This window comes from Pongo abelii, chromosome 6 (genome assembly GCF_028885655.2).
Source record: "Pongo abelii isolate AG06213 chromosome 6, NHGRI_mPonAbe1-v2.0_pri, whole genome shotgun sequence".
Classification (NCBI taxonomy): Eukaryota; Metazoa; Chordata; class Mammalia; order Primates; family Hominidae; genus Pongo; species Pongo abelii.
In genome coordinates, this window is record NC_071991.2 from 148,564,388 (window position 1) to 148,584,177 (window position 19,790).

Consider the following 19,790-nt stretch of genomic DNA (forward strand, 5'->3'; position numbering starts at 1 on the left):
GCCTCTTGCCTGGGTTCCTAAAGGTCTCAAGCTGCTGGCACTCATCAGGGGTGCCCAGGTGGCTGGGAAGAGGCTGGTGGGGCATTGAGTGCCCTCGAGGGGTGGAAGCCAGGACTTGGGAGACTGTGGGAAACTCGGTGTCCCGCCCCGTGAGCAAAGCCCCAGAGTGTGGGCGCCTCCCTCCCTGTGCCCACCACAGCCAAGAGGCCACAGTCCCATAGGCCTGGCTGAGACACACGCCTGGGTAGCCGTACAGAGGCTGGGAGGAAGTGAGCAGGGAACCTGGCCTCTGCCGCAGAGGAGGGGCCCAGGATAGGCTGAACCTCCCAGGGAGCCAGTACAATGGGGCAGGAAGCCAGGGTCTCGGACCCGGCCCAGGCCTCGGGGTGAGAGAGAATCTGCCTCCCTTCTCTCTGTTCCTGGAAGGCAAAGGTGGGCCGGTGTGCCTGGGTGAGGGGAGTCATATGGGGGTGAGGGCTGGCAGAGGTGAGCTCTGAACCTGGGGGCAGTGGTGCCATGAGCCCTTTCTTCTCAGGTGACCCCAAAACTTGAGCAAGGGTAAAATAAAGCAGAGGTGCAGATGACAGCCTGCTTAGGCTGGGAGTGGGGCGTGTGGGTGTGCCTCAGGGTGCAATCCCTTTGCTCTGAGTGGGAGACGGGCCTGGCACCAAGGGAAAATCAGCTGACTGAAAAGCAAAGCATCTCGACTCAGGAGCATCCTCAGAGCATGGGCTGAGGGTGGCGAGCAGGTTTCTGCGCAGTGGCCTGGGGCGCAAAGACAGTGGCCCAGAGCTCCGGTGAGCCTGCAGCCCAGTAGGTACCGCTAGACATGGCTTCACCACAGTAGTGCTTTTATTATTAAAATCGCTGGCGTAGTATGTTTTCAAACTACTCAAACGCGCCACCCCACACTCCAGCACTTTGTGTTTGTGCTGCAAATGTCACAAGATTGACAGCTCCTGCTGCGGGTGACAGGAGTTACAGGTTCTAAGCCAGGGACAGCAGGACCAGATCTGCTATCTCAGAAAGAATGGTAGTGCGGTGGCTCACGCATGTAATCCCAGCACTTTGAGAGGCCAAGGCAGGAGGAGCCCTTGAACCTAAGAGTTCAAGACCAGCCTAGGCAACATGGTGATACGTCATCTCTACAAAAAAAGAAAAAAAAATTCTTTTTTTTGAGACAGTGTCTCGCTCTGTGGCTCAGGCTGGAGCGCAGTGTCATGGTGTGATCTCAGCTCACTGCAACCTCTGCATCCCAGGCTCAGGTGATCCTCCCACCTCAGCCTCCCAAGTAGCCAGGACTACAGACATACACCATCACACCCAGCTAATTTTTCTATTTTTAGTAGAGACGAGGTTTCTCCATGTTGCCCATGCTGGTCTCGAACTCCTGGGCTCAAGCAATCCCCCTCGGCCTCCCAAAGTGCTGGGATTACAGGTATGAGCCACCGCACCCAGCCTCTACAAAAAATTTTTAAAAATTAGCCAGGTGTGGTGGTACACGCCTGTACTCCACATGGGAGGCTGCTGCAGTTAGGTAAGCTATGATTGTGCTACTGCACTCCAGCTTGGACTATATTTAGCAAGACCTTGCCTCTGGAAAAACACACACAAGAAAGAATGCCTTTCTCTTAGTGCTCTCATACCGTGCCAGGCACTGCCTGTGTGCTTACATGCCCTTCTCGTATTCCTGCAATTTTTGGAGCATCCCTACAGGGTAGTATTAACCCCATTTTGCAGATGAGGAAACTGAGGTACAAAGATGTAAAGGAAATGGCCCAAGGCTGCTCATTCAAATCGTGGAGACAGGACCTGTACCCAGGAAATCTGGCTTTGGAGCCTGTGCTGCTATCTTTATGCACAGGGAAAAAGATAAGACCTTTAAAAACAGAGCAGAAATTTAGAAGAATGTTGTCTAATCTTGGGGATGAGAGATCCTCCTAAGCGGACAGAAAACCCAGAATTTATAGAGGAACAGACTGACAGATTCCCCCCACCCCCAGCTTTTTATTTTGAAAAATGACAGCATTTAAAAATGTGATCATTATTAACATTTTACTGCATTTGCTGGCTCTCTGTCACTGTCTCACGCTCACATATGTTTTTTTCAGCAGTTGTAGACACACTGACACATCTTCCCAAGCTCTTCAGCAGGCATCTCCTGAGGATAGGCACATTATTCTACACAACCATGACACCAGAATAGCACCTAGGAAGGTCAGAAGAATTCCCTAATATTTAATAGCTGACCCATAACCACACTTCCCCAGCGATGCTTGAAAGGTCTTCTAGAGCTTTTTTTGTTTTCCTAGATAAGGATGGAGCAGGATCCAATGTGATACCTTTTCCTCCATGAGATGGACTTATTGTAGGGCCAGGACCCATTTTCCTGTAGAAGGCCCGAGTCCTGGAACCGTGGGCTGGCTGGCGCTGGGTGTTTTCTTTCTTGTTCCTTTCTCCCTTGTGGGGTCTTTGAACTGAACTGTGATCTGGAAGCTCAGCAGGAACACCCCCTGTTCCTCCGCGGGACCATGGCCTTAGTGCCGTCGGGGGCGTGAGGATTGGGTCTCTCTAATGTGAAGATTCATTTCCTCCCTCTGTAATTAGTAAGTAGTCTGTGGGGGTGATCATTCCACACCCTCGAAATAAACTGCCCCGCACAACTGTTCACCTGATGGTTTTAGTGTCCATCAGTGATCTTTGCCTGAGTTGGTGATATCAGGGTTGTCAAGGTGGCCGTAAACCCGACAGTCTTTCTGTAAGTATTAGCCAGTATTCTTCTGTTAAGAACAGCATCTCCCCACCTCTTATCTTTAGTGTTGCCCTTGTGTCATGGATTTTGTTGTTCAAATGTTATAACCAGTTACAAAACTAGCAGAAATGTAATTACATTTCTGGGTCATAAAGCAGGAGAACCTGCTTGCAGTGCACATGTGCCGGATACATGCTTCGCATGCCAGCTATACGGAGAGCTCCTGCAGATTAAGAAAACGATTTGAAAAACCCAAGAGAAAAACAGGCCAAAAAAAAAAAAAAAAAAGAAAAGAAAGACAGGCAGAGTAGGATCAAGACAAATGAAAGAAGAGGAAATGCTTTGTGTTGTTGATGAACATGAAAAGGCGCAACCTCACTAGTAATCAGGGACGTGCCCATCAGAAGCGCCAGGGACTGGTTCCCCAGTTGGAAGAGCAGACTGCTGGCGCACAGGCTGCACGGACATCCTCACCCACTGCTGGTGGAGAGCAGGAGAAGGGCTTGCTACGACCAACCTGGAAAAGTAACTGGGCATTATCCATTCACATGAAACATTCACATGCCTCGGGAAGAACACACCATAGGCACACAGGTATTGATTACAGCCTTGCTTGTAGTAGCTAAAAAAGAAGGAAGTGACGTGAGTGTCCCTCAGCAGGAGAAGGGTTGAAGAACGGACAGAACATTCATACTGTGAGATGCTATGAAGCCAGGCCACCGGAGCAAGCCAGAGCCCACCCAGTGGCCTGGGAAGGGCCCCAGGTGCCCCTGGCTGGGCAGTTTGGTGTGAACTGCAGTGTGAGCAGGAGCTGGGAAGACAGTCACTCAGGATGCATCTGTGTTAAGGAGAGGGAAGAGGGCATGCGGCCAAAACAGTGGTTTTCTGAGCATGTTGTGAATGTTTTCATACCCCGAAATAAAATTTAAAAAAGATTGGCATAGCGCACATTTATACTAGTCACAGCCTGTTTTCTTCCTTTGTATTCCCTCAGAGTCTGACTCAGAAAATTTTCCCCTCCTCATTCCAAGGGGAGACAGTCTTCTGTTTCTTTTTACAAAGTAATATATCGTCTGTAAACATTTCAGAAAACAGGGTGATGTACACTTACTGCAGAAAAACATAAAAGAAGTCACCAGTAATTCTAACCAGAGGCAGGCAGCCACTGTCACCATTTTGTCATTATTTTGATATTTTCTTGTATTTTTTATACAGGTCCATACAATTTTGTTACATACAAATTTGTATCTGACTTTTTAAAAAATCAAGTATTATGCCAGTCATGGTGGCTCACACCTGTAATCCCAGCACTTTGGGAGGCTGAGGTGGAAGGATCACTTGAGGCCAGGAGTTTGAGACCACTCTGGGCAACATAGGGAAACCCCGTCTCTACAAAAAAAGAAAAGAAAAAAAAAAATAGCCGGGCATGGTTGACACACACCTGTGCTCCCAGCTACTTGTGGGACTGAGGTGGGAGGATCTCTTGAGCCCGGGAGGGGAGAGGCTCCAGTAAGCTGTAATCTCACCACTGCACTCCGGCCTGGGGAACAGAGCCTGTCTCCAACCCCTCCATTCCGCCCCCCCTCGACACCACACACACACACACACACACACACACACACAATTGTACAAGTATTTTGACGTCTGCCCCCCACATTTAGTCTCTTAAAAATGACAGGAAAACACCAACCAATCACAGGTTTAATGGGTTTAATAAGTTTACCTCTCAGTTCCTATTTGTAGCACCAAATATTCCTTTGAAATATGAAACAGACCTGTCAGTGGCCAGCAGTGAATTTCTGCCCCACCAACAGAATTGAAAAGTTCAGGTACTCTGAGCATTGTGTTGCAGTGGCACTTGTCCAGAATTGGTATCTCCCCATAGTTGGGGGACTTTAAATGTACCAGTGAAAATAGCTTTTTCTTCTTCAAGGGGAAGAAAGAAAATCACTCCTCAAAACACAGCAGATCTGGCTGTGAGGTCTTTCCTTTTGTCTCTTCAGGCTGGTAAAAGAGTCTTTGCAAAAATTTACATTAAATTACATTATTTATTTTTTTGAGACAGGGTCTCACTCTATTGCCTAGGCTGGAGGACAGTGGCACAATCTTGGCTCACTGCAACCTCCACCTCCCAGGTTCAAGTGATCCTCTCACCTTAGGACCACAGGCGTGCAACGCCAGCCTCAGGTGCTTTTTTTTTTTTTTTTTTAAGACGGAGTTTCAGTCTGTCACCCAGGCTGGAGTGCAGTGGTACAGTCTTGACCCACTGCAGCCTCCTCCTTCTGGGTTCAAGCAATTCTCCTGCTTCAGCCTCTGTATCTGGGATTACAGGCACATACCACCACGCCCAGCTAAATTTTGTATTCTTAGTAAGACAAAGTTTCGCCATGTTGGCCAGGCTGATCTCGAACTCCTGACCTGAGGTGATTCGCCCGCCTCAGGCTCAGGATTTGAACACCTCCCAAAGTGCTGAGGTTACAGGAGTGAGCCACCACACCTGGCCTCTCAGGTGCTTTTAAACTTCTGTCCGCTAGACTCTCAGCCTGTCTGAATCTTTTAAAAAATCGCTGCACTGTTACCTGCAGTTGCCTAGAGCACCCCTCACAGTGCAGCACCTTTGCACGTCTGCACCTGCACTTTCAGCAGCTGTTTTCCACACCTCCTCCACATCAGTCCTGCAAAATTAGTGCAATGATTTGAACACTTTATTGCATCTTCTGTTTATAAAAATATTTTGCGGCCCGGCATGGTGGCTCACGCTTGTAATCCCAGCACTTTGGGGGGCCAAGGGAGGTGGATCACCTGAGGTCAGGAGCTCGAGACCAGCCTGGCCAACATGGTGAAACCCCGTCTCTACTAAAAATACAAAATTTAGCCGGGTGTGGTGGCAGGCACCTGTAATCCCAGCTACTCGGGAGGCTGAGGCAGGAGAATCACTTGAACCCGGGAGGCGGAGGTTGTAGTGAGCTGAGATCGTGCCATTGCACTCCAGCCTGGGCGACAACAGCAAGACTCCGGCTCAAAAAAAAAAAAAAAAAATTTTTGCTTTTGGGGCCGGGCATGACCATCATGCCTGTAATCCCAGTACTTTGGGAGGCCAAGGCAGGCAGATTGCTTGAGCTTAGGAGTTGGGAGGCCAGCCTGGGCAACATGGTGAAAGCGGTCTCTAGAAAAAAATACAAAACCTAGCCGGGCGAGGTGGCGCACCTTTAGTCCCAGCTACTTAGGAGGCTGAGGCGGGAGGATCGATTGAGCCCAGGAGGTCAAGGCTGCAGTGAGCTGTGATGGCGCCATTGCACTCCAGCCTGGGTGACAAAATGAGACCCTGTCTCAAAAAAATTTTTTTTTTTTTACTTTTGTAAAAAATATAAAGGCAAGTGGAAGGGCTGGTGCTGCTGAAAGGGAATGAATCTTATACTTGGAATGCATTTTAGAGGCTCATTGGGTTGGAAGAGGCAGAACTCTAGCTCGTGGGACTGCAGCTGGGATGCCTGTTCAGAGAGAACAACATTTTTAAATGTTGGAAGTGTAGGCGATGGGTAAAAGTTATGAGGAAAAGGTGCAACACAGCACAGGGCCGTACGGCCGTACGACGCTTCATATTCTGAGTCTGGAGCCCCCACTGTCCCACCCTGTGGTGGTAGCCCACCTCCTGCCCCCACCCTTCAGGCCACGGGAGGGCTGGAGATGCTGTGAGGTGTAGGATCCCCTGGCATGGCACCGGCCCACGCTGGGGGGTGTGGCACATGCTGGTCGCGTTCCTCTCCAGGGAGGAGCTGCTAGAAAGCAGAGCCAAGCCCACAGCTGCTGTTGCTGGTCAGAGCTGGAGTGGCGTCAGGGGCACTCCCAGGGTCTTAGAACATGGCCAGATGGGACAAAGCCAGGAGGCCGGATGGGGGACATGCTGAGGGACCGAATCTTCAGGGGAGGGCCTTTGTCCTGTCCACCATTGTGCCCAGCACAGAGCTCATGGATAGACAGGAAAACAAACTACTCTCAAGTACCATCTGTAGTACTACAATACCGCCATGTCACCGGCCTGGTGTCGAAAGGCCATTTTCGGCTGGAATGACAGCCATTCCCACCCCCACCCTGGGGTAATCTGTTTCCCTGCTCCTTGCACTGCCCTCGGTCCTGTGGCTCTCTCTGCCACCCACACCCCCACGGGCACCTCTGCCGCCTTCTCTCCCTTAGCTTTTCCCTGGGGAGGAGAGGACCAAAGTCACTGGGGAGCTCTCAGACCGACATCCTGACCTCTGGAGATGGGGCAGAATCCCCGGGCCTCTGAGCAGCCTTCGGAGGGTCCCAGGGATGTAGGCTGGGTCCTATGCCAGTCCAGACTGCCAGCCGCATCACCTTGAGGCAGGGTGGGGTAGAGACTTCAGTCTGCTTACCCTGAATGCACTTAGTAAGCACTCAAAAAATAATGTGAAATGATGACTTAGAGGCCCAAGCTCCAGCCTGGGATTCTGGAGTCCTGGGCCCTGCCCAGGCTCTGTCACTGCTGGGCTGTGTAACTGCAGGCAAGTGACTTCCCCTCTCTGGGTGTCAGTGCCCTCATCTCTAAAAGAGAGGATGAACCAGAACACGAGTTCTGAACCTGGAACCCATGGCGGGGATTAAGGGGACTCGGACCTCCTCAGAAAACACCTGTGTGTTCTTCCCAGTATGCACTAGCTTTTCTGGAGAGCTCATAGCTTCCTAGGGCTGTGGTAATAAACCATTGTCAACAGGGTGCTTTGAAGCAACCTAAGTCTTCCTCGATGGCTGCGGTGGCCCACGCCTGTAATCGCAGCACTTTGGAAGGTCAAGGCCAGATGATCGCTTGAGCCCAGGAGTTGTAGACCAGCATGGGCAGCATAGTGAGACACCCACCTCTTTAAAAAAAAAAAAGAAAAAATAGCTGGACATGGTGTTGCATGCTTAAAGTCCCAGCTACTTGGGAGGCCAAGGCAGGAGGATTGCTTGAGCCTAGGAAGTCAAGGCTGCAGTGAGCTGTGATTGCCTGGGTAACGGGGAGACCCTGTCTCAAAAACCAAAAAGTTTACTGTGTCACAGTTGTGGATTCCAGATGTTGAGATAAAGGTGTGGGCAAGGCCACGCCCCCTCTGAAGGCACTAGGGAGAGATCCGCCCCACGCCTCTCTCCCTGGCTTGTTGATGGCCGTCTTCTCCCTGCATCTCTTCACATTGACTTCCCTTGGTGTCTGTCGACGTGCCCAAATTCCCCCCTTTTATAAGGACACGAGTCATATTGGATTCAGGGCCCATCCTACTCCAGTATGACCTCATCTTAATTACATCTGCAACAACCCTATTTCCAAATAAGGTCACATTCTGAGGTCCTGGGGGTTAGGACTCAGGGCTCTCCAGGGTCCTCCCTATCTCTGAGGTCTCTTAGAGGGGAGGTGGAGGGACCAGCCCAGGAATCAAAGCCAAGCTGAGGGGGAGCTGCTAAGGTTTCATGGGCTGACCGCATCTGCCTGGATTTCTGATGTGAGGAGGGCTGGTTTCAGTAATCCCAGCGTCCACTCTGGCTCTCCCTTGTGCGATAGGAACAGCTCCTTCTGTTGCTTGCCCACTGCACGCCAGGCACCATGCGGCCCTCCATGCTCACAGTGCTGGCCTGCACAGCACCTTTAGCTGGAAGCTGGGCCATCCCTAATTTACAGACAGACCTGAGATTAAGGAGACCGTGGCTGGTCACCCACTAATAGGGGCCAGAGGCTGAACTTGAATCCAGCTTTCTCAACTCCAGGGTGCGCCGTGCCTTTCAACTTGGGGCCTGGGCAGATTATTTTGCCTATGACTTCTCTCAAAAGACTGGCCCAGCCAGCGCCCATCTCTCTTAGGCCTTCCTCCCCACAAAGAGGCCAAAAGCCCCGGGAGCACAGTGCATGCTCAGCAAAGACCTCCACTCGTTCACTCGGGGAATCATGGCCACCTTCATGTGCCTGGCAGAGTTCTGTTGTGGGGGCACTTGCTGACAGTGGCAAGTGTTAGATGATGTTGAGCATTGTCACTGAGATGGTCAGCCTCCCAAGGAAGGGATGCTTCAGCCATGGTCCAAATGACCTCAGGGACAAGCAGGGCAGAGGCCCGGGAGGTGTCAAGGCTGGATGGGGATGGAGGCGGGTCCTGGGGAGGGTGTCAGGTGAGAGCAAGCAGGTAGTCAGGAGTACACGGGGCACTGGAACAGAATAGGGGTTTGGGTGCCATTCTACGCCAGCTGGAGAGCCATTGCAGGGCTTTGCTGAGAGGTGACCAGGTTATGGTTTGAAGAGGTCCACCCCAGCTCTAAAGGAAATCAGTTGGCAGTGGTGGTGATGGAGGCTGGAGATGGGAGACCCCTAGAAAGCTGATGTGGTGCTTAGGCCCGGGAGGATGGTGGCTTGCCTTTGAGTTGAAGAAAGGAGCTGGTGATGGATCTGGGCCACATTGAGGAGGGAGCACCAGCAGGACTGACATGGATTGGGCTGGGGGAGTGGTAAGGAAGGGAATGGAGGGTGTTACTAGCAGGCTTTTGGCTTGTGCGGCTCCAGAGCTCATGTGGTGCCATTGAAGATGGGGGATGCTGGAATGGAGCTGTTGGGGGTGGAATTTAGGTCCATGGCTGCTGCTGCAGCAACTCGAGTTGTCTCGGGACAGCTGCTAGGACACTTAGGGAGGACTGTGGCCCCGCTGGGGAGGCATCCTGAGCGCTCTCCCCCTGCCCCCCGTCTTCTCCTCTGATTCCCTAAGCTCCAACTTGGAGAGCCTGCTGGACACCAGCCAGTCCTGGGGGGCGAAGGGGTCTTGGCGTGGCCCCCACTGCCTCCCAGGCTCAGTGGCGGGGTTGTGGCCAGCCCTAGCATCCCGCCAGCCTTCCGGGCCGCAGCCTAAGCCCCAGCTGCAGGAAGATGTTTTGCTGCCACCCTGTGGGCAAGAAGGGCCTGACTGTTTGGGAGGGCCAGGGTGGTTCTGGGACCACACCTGGCTGCTGGAGGAAGCCAGAGCCTTGCCCTGCGGAGCTGGCCACAAGCTCCAGCTTTCAGGAGAAGGCTTATCCATCCTCCCTCATCTCCTCGAAAGAAATCTGCCAGCTCCCTGTGGGCCACGTGGGCTGCAGCGGGCACAGCCAGGGCTCACCAGTGGATCAAGCAACACACACCTGGAGGTGACCAGTTCCCACATCCTCAGGACCAGCTTTCTCTTTCTGGCAGGGTCTCACACCTCACACCTGCCCAGGGGTGTTCTCTCTCCCTGTCACGACCCCCCCCCGGCCCCTCAACCCCATGTGCACACGCAAGCCGGGCACCCGAGGCCCAGGCTAGCACAGGAACTGGGAATAACTAGAGTCAGCTTTTCCTCCTGACGTCCAGGTAGTCCACGGAAGGGGGTCTTGAGCCTGGCTTCTGTGCTCTCTGGCTCTGGGGAAGGCTGCGTTCGTCCTGCCCCAGGATGCACACTGCGGGCATTTGTGAGATTTCCTCTTAGTCCCCCAGAAACACCCACGGAGCCTCTCAGCCCCTCAGAGGCAAATTCAGTCCAGTGTTTCCGGTGGCCTTAATAAACAGAGAACTGACGTGAGGGCTTGTGTTGTGGGATTTCAGTACTGTTCGTGTAGTCCCAGCCTGGAGCTTTTTAGGGTTGTCCTAATTTCCTTCGGGCCCAATAGGTAGTGGCTGTCTGTGTCGAGCACAGCTGTGTTTGCTGCGTGTCTTTGGAGCAGAATCTTATCAGGCAGAACAGAGACCTTATCTCTGACCCTGGGCTGAACCAATGAGGAAAAGAGGTGTGTGCCTGCAGCTGTTCTCCTTTTTGGGGTCTTTGACTGGCTTGATGTCCTGAGACATTTATGTGGGAGCAGGTGCCCTTCCCTGTCTAGTTTCTCCGGGTCAGGAAAGGTTTCTGGGGAAAAGGACTGGGAAGGAGGAGGCAGCCAGGTGAGGAAGAGGAAGCTGTTCTGGGTTTGGGAGTTGACCCAGGTGGCACTTTCTCCTTGGACTGATTCTGCAGGTGCGGTGGGACTTACATATCTTCTGAGACTGTAAGATGTTCTTTTGGGGACTGGGATTGCTGCCTGCCTTCCCTGAGACGTGTGTGTGTGTGTGTGTGTGTGTGTGTGTGTGTGTGTGTGTGTGTGTGTGTGTGTGTGTGTGTGTGTGTGTGTGTGTGTGTGTGTGTGTGTGTGTGTGTGTGTGTGTGTGTGTGTGTGTGTGTCCAGCATGTGTGCAGCTGGGATTGCTGCCTGCCTTCCCTGAGACGTGTGTGTGTGTGTGTGTGTGTGTGTGTGTGTGTGTGTCCAGCATGTGTGCAGCTGGGTGTGTGTGTGTGTGTGTGTGTGTGTGTGTGTGTGTCCAGCATGTGTGCAGCTGGGGCCTTAACCCCCTTCTTTCCCAGTCTACTGTTCTCCCACTGAAAGAGGCAGCTAGGTTCTAAAGTGATCCATCCCCTGTCGGGTACCGTGTCCCCATCCCCTCTCTGTCTCCAGAGGTTGGCTCCCATAGCTGCTGCCCTGTGCTTGCTTCTTATTTATTGAGACAGGGTCTCACTCTGTGGCCCAGACTGGAATGCAGTGGCTCCATCTTGGCTCATGGCAACTTGGACCCTCTGGGCTCAAGCGATCCTCCCACCTCAGCCTCTCAAGTAGCTGGGACCACAGGCTCGTGCCACCATGCCTGGCTAATTTTTCATATTTTTTTTGTAGAGACGGGGTTTCACCATGTTGCCCAGGCTGGTCTCCAACTCCTGGACTCAAGTGATCTGCCTGCTCGGCCTCCCAAAGTGCTGGGATTATAGGCGTGAGACATGGTGCCTAATTTTTTGTATTTTTAGTAGAGATGGGGTTTCACTATGTTGGCCAGGCTAGTCTCGGACTCCTGACCTCAGGTGATCCGCCCGCCTCAGCCTCCCAAAGTGTTGGGATTACAGGTGTGAGCCACCGCGCCCGACCCTTTGCTTGCATTTTCATTGGCTTTCAGGATGAGCTTGTGAGTGGGCAGCCTTATTCTTTGGTGGAACAGCCATTCCCTGTTGTGCGTGAGAGAGAGAGCAGATGCACGCAGATACGGAGGTCAAGGCAGAATCCATTTCCTTTTGATCTGCAGCTCAGTGACGTTGGCCGGCTTCACTGAGTTGTGTTCTTGTCTCTGTGCCTGCCTGGGGACCTGGGAAGGGCCCCTCTGCCGGTACTTCCATTGTGGGAGGAACATGCATCCCATACAGGAAGAAGCCGTCTTCACCGACGCTAATAACTAGTCCCACGGAAATACAAACTCACCACCAGGGCCTCTGCAGGCCTGGGAGATCCAGCCCAGGACTTGGGAATTTCCAGCGCTCTTTTCTGCAGGGAGCACCTAGGATGGAGAGGCCCTGCCTTCGTTAGGCATTCCCACCCAGCCCCTCAGGAATGTGCCACTTTTATCTCCCACTTAGCTCTGACCAGGTCCATGGAATTCTAAAGCTAAAAGGGACACTGGGAGTTGGGCTGGACTAGGGGTGGTGGAAAGTGGGCAGTATTATCTTTTTAAAGGAAATGCAAGCCCCTCGTCCCTTGCCACTACTTAAACTGGTTTCTACTGATCTGCGGCTGGTATTGAGGCAGCCAGTGGTTTCTGACTTTATGGATGACGGGAAACTGGCTGGTCTTCAGAGCCTGGGAGAGGACTGATGTTTACCATGCAGTGTCAATCACAGCCGGGGAGCTCTTGCCCCCAATTCTGAGTGAGCCCTGGGTTTACTAGGTGTCCGGGCAGCCCACAGTCATGAATTGGAAGGGCCTCGGAGCTTGGAGGAGTGTTTTCATTTACAGAACGTCAGGCTCCAGCCAGTACCGCAGGCTACCACTTGATCTCAGCCCATCATCCCGACAGGAGGTGAGACCCAGTGAGCAGCAGGGGCCTGGAGAGGTCCGGGCCTCAGAAGTGAGTCACTCACCCAGAACTGCGGCGGAGTTTATGTTTGACTTCTCTGCTGCCCTTAGGCAGGACGCTTAACTCAGTCCAGACAGATGAGTATCTTCTGGATTTTATAATCTCCAAAGAAGACAGCCTCAGTCATCAACAGAAACCTAGCAGCCAGCAACTCTCGACCTCAGAATGTCAGAGCCGAAACTAAGGCAGGACCACCTCGTTGAAGCTCGCGTGCTGCAGACAAGGACACACGCGCAGACCCGGCATGGCTGCCTCTGACTTCTCACTCAGGCTTGTCATAATTCTGGGCTTCGTGTTGTTGGCTCTTCTGGCTCTTCCTTTGAAGAATGAGAAATGGCCCACTTTTCTCCAAAATGGGGCCCAGTGTGTGGTGGACTGAGGACTGTTATTTAGTTGGCCTGCTCGTAATGACAGCTCCTCACCTACCTGCCGGATCCTAGGAGGAGCCCTGGGCTGGAATTTCCTGTTTTCGAGGGCTCCCGGGGGCTGCCCCAGCAGGCCGGCTCCCCCGCGCCGCGCCGCCGTTCCCGGGCGTTCCAGGCCAGACTTGCCGCCTCTCTCTCCGGGCTGGGCTGGCTCCCGGCCTCTCCAGGTCTGGGCTTGCCGGCCGCGAGGTGGAGGAGTTGAGAGACTCGGTCGGCCCACACCAGGTGCCCAGAGGCCGGCGGTCCGTGCGCCCCGGCCGCGGCCCCGGCCCGGGCCCAGCCCCGTGCCCCTCGCCATGGGCCTGGCCCGCGCCCGCCGGCCCTGAGCATGGAGCAGGGCTGGCCGCAGGGGGACAGCTGTCCCGGGGAGCGGCCCGCCGCTTGCCGCCGCGCCCACAGCGTCTGCGACTCGCTGGACCTGCACGGCGCCCCGGCCGGCCGCGCTGCCGCCGCCCTGCAGGCCGCTCTCTGCGCCGCCAGTGAGCAGCCGGCGCGGCCGCGGAGCGTGTGCTCGGGCGGCCCGGAGCCGCCGCCCACCGGCGCCCGCGGCCTTTTGCTCGGCCTCTTGCGCCCGCGCCTCGGCCGCCGGGGCCAGGCGCCCTCGGGACCGCCCGTCTCGCCTGCGCCCAGCCCCGCGTCCAGCCCCGCGCCGACCCGGCGCAGCCGCACCCGCGGGGAGCCGACTCCGCGGCCCCGGCCGGCCAGCATGACTTTCCTGGAGGTGAACCGGCTGGAGCTGGCGGCCGCCGAGGCGCCGGGCGCAGGTCTGGGGCGCGCGGGCAGCGCAGGCTTCCTGCGCGGCGCGGCGTTGTGGAGCAGCCAGCGCTGGCCGGTGCTGCGCGGCGGGCGCGGGCCGGAGGGGCCCCGGCGCGGCCTGGCGGCGCTCAGGAAGAGCTTCAGCTTCCGCCTGCGCCGCGGCCAGGAGGTGCGGCGCTCCGAGTCGGGGCTGCTGGCCCGGCCGCCCCGCGCGCGCACCCGTAGCGACGGCGACGCCAGCTCCCTGGGCGCCTTCCCCAGCCGCCGCGACCTGCTGGGCGCCGACGCCCCGCGCGCAGCGCCGGAGCCCGGCCGCCCCCGCACCGCCGCCGGCCTCTGGAGGCTGCTCACCAGCCGCTTCCGCCGGAGGGAGCCCGCGCCCGCCCCGCCGCTGTGGAGCCGTCGGGCGGCTGCGGCCCCGGAGCTCCTGCGCGCGCCCAGCGGTAAGGGGGCCGGTCCGGAGGGCCTGGGAGGCGTCTGGCAGAAAACAGCTCGCGGGAGAAAAGCCGGGCGCGCCCAGGGCAGGCGGGCTGCCGCGCGCGTCCGGGGCTGGCGGGGTCTGGGGTCTGGCCCGAGTGCCGTCCGCGCCTGGCGTCTGGGGTCTTCGGCAGTGGCCAGGGAGGACGGGCCGGAGGGGGCGCCCTCGGGTGCGACCCAGGAAAGGAAGGAGACTCACCAGAGTCAGAGGGCTCTGGGCTAGGCCAGACACCTTTCCTAGTTTCCTGTCGGGGCAGCGCGCTCGCCTCCGGTTGCCCTTGCGCATGAGGTTAGGGACTGCTGTGGACCTGGTCGTCATAACTACTCTTTGACACAAACTTGTGACAGTGCCTCTGGGAGCCAGGGAGGGAAGCAGTGCTGCCCAGCCAGAGAGGGGTTCCCAGAGCTAGCCCGAGCACGCATGTGGAACCTGGAGGTGACGGAGATGGGGGCCTGGCTGTCGGAGGGCTCTGGGTAAAGGGACTTGCCAGTCAGGTTCTGAGAACAGACTGAAGGAAAGGGAGCCCAGGAGGCGGCCTCCCTGCTAAGGAGGAGCTTAGAGAGGAGGCGGGTGGGGTAGATGGCTCCCTATCCACCTGCCCCTGGCAGAACAGGGCCAGGCCAGGCTCCTCCCTCTTCACCCGGCTCAGGAATGTGGTGGGTGGCCCCACCCTGCCAGGGTGCGCTGTTCTTACTTGCAGGAGTCTGCCCCCCAACCAGGTGCCCAGCCCTTGGGTCTGTTCTGAGACCTGCTGGAGTGGCCTCTAACCTGGGCCTGGTATTTGGGCCACAGGGGCACTAGGCCAGGTGTGGCTTGGTGGGGGGGACAATAAACCTGCTAGAGCAGGAAGAGGAGGAAGGACACAGGGCCGAGCCCAGGGGGACTGAGCCCACAGCCCTCAGAGTCCTGTTCTGAAGATCATCCTTACTCTGCTACACTCAAAAAGAACCTTCCCACTGCCTCCTAGGGAACTAGGGGTGAGGGTTGGGGGTCCCGTGGAGGAAGCTGCTGTCCAGTGGCCTGGGCCTGGGGAGGGCATCATAGGTGACACAGGCAGCAGTGGTTGGGACAGGTGTGTGTGCCACCCTCACCCTGACGGGGCGGCTCTGTCTTCCGCAGACTCGTTTGTGAACAGCCAGGAGTGGACGCTGAGCCGCTCCGTACCGGAGCTTAAAGTGGTGAGTGTGGCCCATGGGCAGCACAGGTGGCCTGGAGCCGGGGGGCGAGGCTGGGTGCCACGGGCCTGGGCCTTGCTTCTCCGGCTTCTGTCCCCTTCTCTGCTCAGCTTGGCCCTCTCTGCCCTCTCTCCTCCCCTTCAGCCCTGGCCTTTCTCCCTCCTGCTGCTGCTTTGCTTTTTCTGCTGGGTCTTCTCCCTCATGCCCTCTGCCCTCTGACCCACTCACCCCTTACTCTCCCGCAGGGCATAGTGGGGAACCTGTCTAGCGGGAAGTCAGCCCTGGTGCACCGCTATCTGACGGGGACCTATGTCCAGGAGGAGTCCCCTGAAGGTGAGCGTCACAGGCCCAGTCTGGGCCCTGAGGCCAGCCACTCCTCCAGCTCCTGCCCACAGGGTCTGGGTGGGGGGTCTCCAGCCCCCTTCCAGTCCTCTTACCTCCTCCATGTAGATTTCTTCTTGGCCCCTGGGCTTTTTCTCCACACTTTGGACCTGACTGCGCGCTCTGTCCTAGGGGGACGGTTTAAGAAGGAGATTGTGGTGGATGGCCAGAGTTATCTGCTGCTGATCCGAGATGAAGGAGGCCCCCCTGAGCTCCAGGTGATGCTCCTGCCCAGGGTTAGGGCCCACCCCTGTGCCTGGAGCCCTTTCTCGAGCTTGCTGGTTGGGACTGGGAGAGGTGGTATGTCCAGGGAGAAGGGTCCACTTGAGTCCACCTGCCCTGCGTGGGAGTTTGCCAGGTCCAGTTGCGGGTGCTAATTTTACTTGGTCTCCCCTAGTTTGCTGCCTGGGTGGATGCAGTGGTGTTTGTATTCAGCCTGGAGGATGAAATCAGTTTCCAGACGGTGTACAACTACTTCCTGCGTCTCTGCAGCTTCCGCAACGCCAGCGAGGTGCCCATGGTGCTTGTGGGCACGCAGGGTGAGGCGGGGCCCTGCAGGAGCTGGCAGAGAGCAGGAAGCCCCGGGCAACGATGCATGGGGGCAGGGATGGGCAGGTGTGAGAAAGCTCCCAAGCCCCTACTCTTTTCCCAGTGCTGACCGGGACCCTCAGCACTCTCCGTGCTGCTCGTGTCTGAGGGCTTTTGCCCCCACTGAAACCTGCTGTCCCTGTGACTAGCAGGTCTGTATTTTTTTCGATGAATAAACGTGCTCAGAGCTTAAGTGCTTGCTGGTTTGCACTCAGTGAGGCCATGGCAGGGTTGAAATGAGACCCAGGCACCCGCGTTCTTGGTGCTGTGTGTTCCACTCACCAGGCCCTTTGCCCACCTGCCCTTGGGCCAAATGCCCCCACCACACTACCCCAGCTTCTCCGAAAGCTGAATGACTTCCGCCCTCCCACCTCCAACAGATGCCATCAGCGCTGCGAATCCCCGGGTTATCGACGACAGCAGAGCCCGCAAGCTCTCCACAGATCTGAAGCGGTGCACCTACTATGAGACGTGCGCGACCTACGGGCTCAATGTGGAGCGTGTCTTCCAGGACGGTAACTCGGGTGCTGGGTGGGAGTCACTGGCAGCCGCGGCCCCAGTGCTGGCGACAGGAAGGCTCCCAGTGAGCAAGGCTGTGTGTCTGGGGGGAGGTGCTAAGCCAGGCTTTTCCCTTCTCTCCAGTGGGTATAATTGACTCTGCTGTCCCCTGCAGTGGCCCAGAAGGTAGTGGCCTTGCGAAAGAAGCAGCAACTGGCCATCGGGCCCTGCAAGTCACTGCCCAACTCGCCCAGCCACTCGGCAGTGTCCGCTGCCTCCATCCCGGCCGTGCACATCAACCAGGTTCGGCCTGCGCCCCGCCCTGCCCTTCCTGTCCCCACCATGTCTGTCTTGCCTCTGTGCGTTCTGCCACTTCTGCTGGCCTCCTGCTCACACCTGTCCACCTTCCTCTGGCCTCCCAGCCTTGCATGTTGCTTGGAAACATTGGTTGGAATTCCATTTAGCCGGCACCATAGCCTTGGCCTCATCCCTGCCCCATGGTGCCTGCCCCTTCCCGCTGCAATCCCCACTTCCCTCTGCTCTCCACCATTCCACAGCCTGCATTCCCTACCCCGGTGCCCTCTGCTGAAAGTCCTGGGCTGTCCACAGATGGCATGGTCAAGGCAGCAACCACTGCACTTTACCTCTGCCAATGGCCATCATCTTTCCAAGGCCTGCCCTGGCTGCAGCTGGCGTTCCGGTGACAGCCTGGTTGCATTTCAGAGACCCTTCCCTTTAGGGCTGTGAGAAGGTGGCGGCATTCCCATGTGGGAAAAAGGAGGAGGAGGGCTGTGTCCTTCTTACTGTCTCTGAGCAGCCCCGCCCGACACCAACAGAGTGGGGCTTGTGCAGCTCACTTCTGCAGTGGTCCCTGTCCCGAGGGGCAGGTTGTGGCGGGGCAGTGATCCAAGCACCTCTTGCACAGGTTAGGGTTCAAGGGAGGCAGCCAGGCAGGCCACACGCTCTAGTGAGGGCAGTTGCGGTGCAGACCACCTGGTTGTGCCGTGCATGTTTCCTGAGTCCTGGAGGAGCTGCCGTACTGTTGCTTCTCCATTGTGTGGTTTCTGTGTTTTTCTCTTTCTTTCCCTTCTCTGTTCCACATCTACACCTTACTCTGATTGGGAGTCATAGCTCTGTTCTCTCTGCCCCAGCTGTCCCGGAATCCCTTTCCCTGCCACGGGCATGCTAGAAACGTGCCGCGGTGCCCTGGGCCACCTCCGGCTCCCGCCTCCTGGCCTCCTGCACTCTAAACATACATACCTGAATGTGAGAGTTTGTCCGGGGTGACCCTCTACCTCCTTCCAGACCACCTGCAGGTCAGGACTCCAGTCTGTTCACTGCCAGGCCCTGCAGCTGATTCCCACCTACCAGCCTGTGCCTCTGACTTAGCTCCCTGGTTGGCGAGAAGCACTCCTGCCGGGGCCCCAGGACGAGGGTTTGCTGTCCTAGTGGGGCAGCCCTGGCAAGGTGACAGTAGATCCTGCTGGCCTCCAGGCCAGGTGAATGCTCCCCCCATACCGTCTGTAGGGGCTAGTGGCCCCTCTGCTGCCCATGAGCCCCGGCCAGGCCCCCATTAGCACAGGGATTCCCGGCACCCGCCTGGTGCCCGTCCTGCCCCCTGACCCAGAGCTGCCCTCAGCAGCCCTCTCTGTCCTTAGGCCACGAATGGCGGCGGCAGCGCCTTCAGCGACTACTCGTCCTCAGTCCCCTCCACCCCCAGCATCAGCCAGCGGGAGCTGCGCATCGAGACCATCGCTGCCTCCTCCACCCCCACACCCATCCGAAAGCAGTCCAAGCGGCGCTCCAACATCTTCACGGTACGTGACCGCCCTCCTCCCCCGCCCAGCCACCTTTGCTGCACAGGCAGGGCTGAGCGCCGAGCTCCCAGCCAGGAGGGGCGTGGGCAGCCCCAAGTCAGGAAGACGGCACCTGCAGTCTCTCCCTCAGATACACACGGCTCCTGAGGGTCCTTGCTGGCGCCCTCAGAGTCTTCCAGACTGTTCCTCTGCACCCACAAGGGGTTTCCAGTAGCGGCCCTTACCCTGTCCCCACAGTCCTCCCTGCCCTCTGCCACACACACTCACCCTCCCCGCCGCCTTCCTCTCTCCTAGGCCCCTTTAGGGTGTCTGTGAGCTTGAAAGAATCCTTGGACTCACTTAGCCTAACTCCCCTGACCCCCTTTGATTCAACAGCTAATGAACCGGCGGCCGGAAGGCTGTTTGCCCAAGGCGACACAGAGGGTTAGCTGGCCCAGCTAGAGTCAGAGCCCAGGCCTCCCCGTCCGCCTTCCGGCTCTTTTTCCGTTACCCCACTGCCGAGGGGAAAATTCATGCTTTCCACCCACCGCTGTGATTGGTTTAACAAAGGCTTAGCCATCTTTTCCTGGGCTTCACCACGCTGCCTCGTTCCTCCCTCTCAGGTTTGTCCTGTCTCCTTGTGAGCTCCTCACTCACCCCTCACAAACCTCACACCCCACACCTGGGGGGGCTGTTGTGCTGGCCCGGCTGAGGGTGGCCTCTGGCTCTCAGGCCCCAGGGCCTGCTGTCTCTCCACTCCCAGTGTGTGACACACAGTGCCCATCCAAACCCTAATCCTCCAGCCGCGCTTGGCTGGATGTTCCAGGAGTCTTGGGCCAGACAAAGGTGGGTGAACCCCCGTGTGGGTTGTCACGAGAACGCCCGCCCTTCCGCGTCACTCCATGCGCCTCTTTCCGAGAGCAGGGCTTGGCTCTCAGCCTGGGCCTGAGTGCGGCCGGCCAGGCCAGATCTCCGGACCCTGCCCGGACAGAGCTGGCACTTCCAAGCCCTGCTCACTCATCCTCGCC

The 19,790-nt window shown here is 56.9% G+C and overlaps 1 protein-coding gene across 10 annotated transcripts in view; it reads left to right on the forward strand.

Moving 5' to 3' along the window:
• Positions 1–19,790, forward strand: part of AGAP3 (ArfGAP with GTPase domain, ankyrin repeat and PH domain 3) — a 58,295-nt gene that overhangs the window by 15,269 nt on the left and 23,236 nt on the right. For 4 of the 10 annotated variants that reach the window (XM_024250314.3, XM_024250310.3, XM_024250312.3 and 1 more), the window contains exons 2-8: positions 15,444–15,502; positions 15,745–15,832; positions 16,013–16,098; positions 16,278–16,419; positions 16,849–16,983; positions 17,142–17,269; positions 18,625–18,783. In XM_024250314.3, coding sequence (XP_024106082.1) covers positions 15,444–15,502; positions 15,745–15,832; positions 16,013–16,098; positions 16,278–16,419; positions 16,849–16,983; positions 17,142–17,269; positions 18,625–18,783 — 797 coding nt within the window. The other 6 variants (XM_063726203.1, XM_063726204.1, XM_063726205.1 and 3 more) reach the window with 4 other exon arrangements.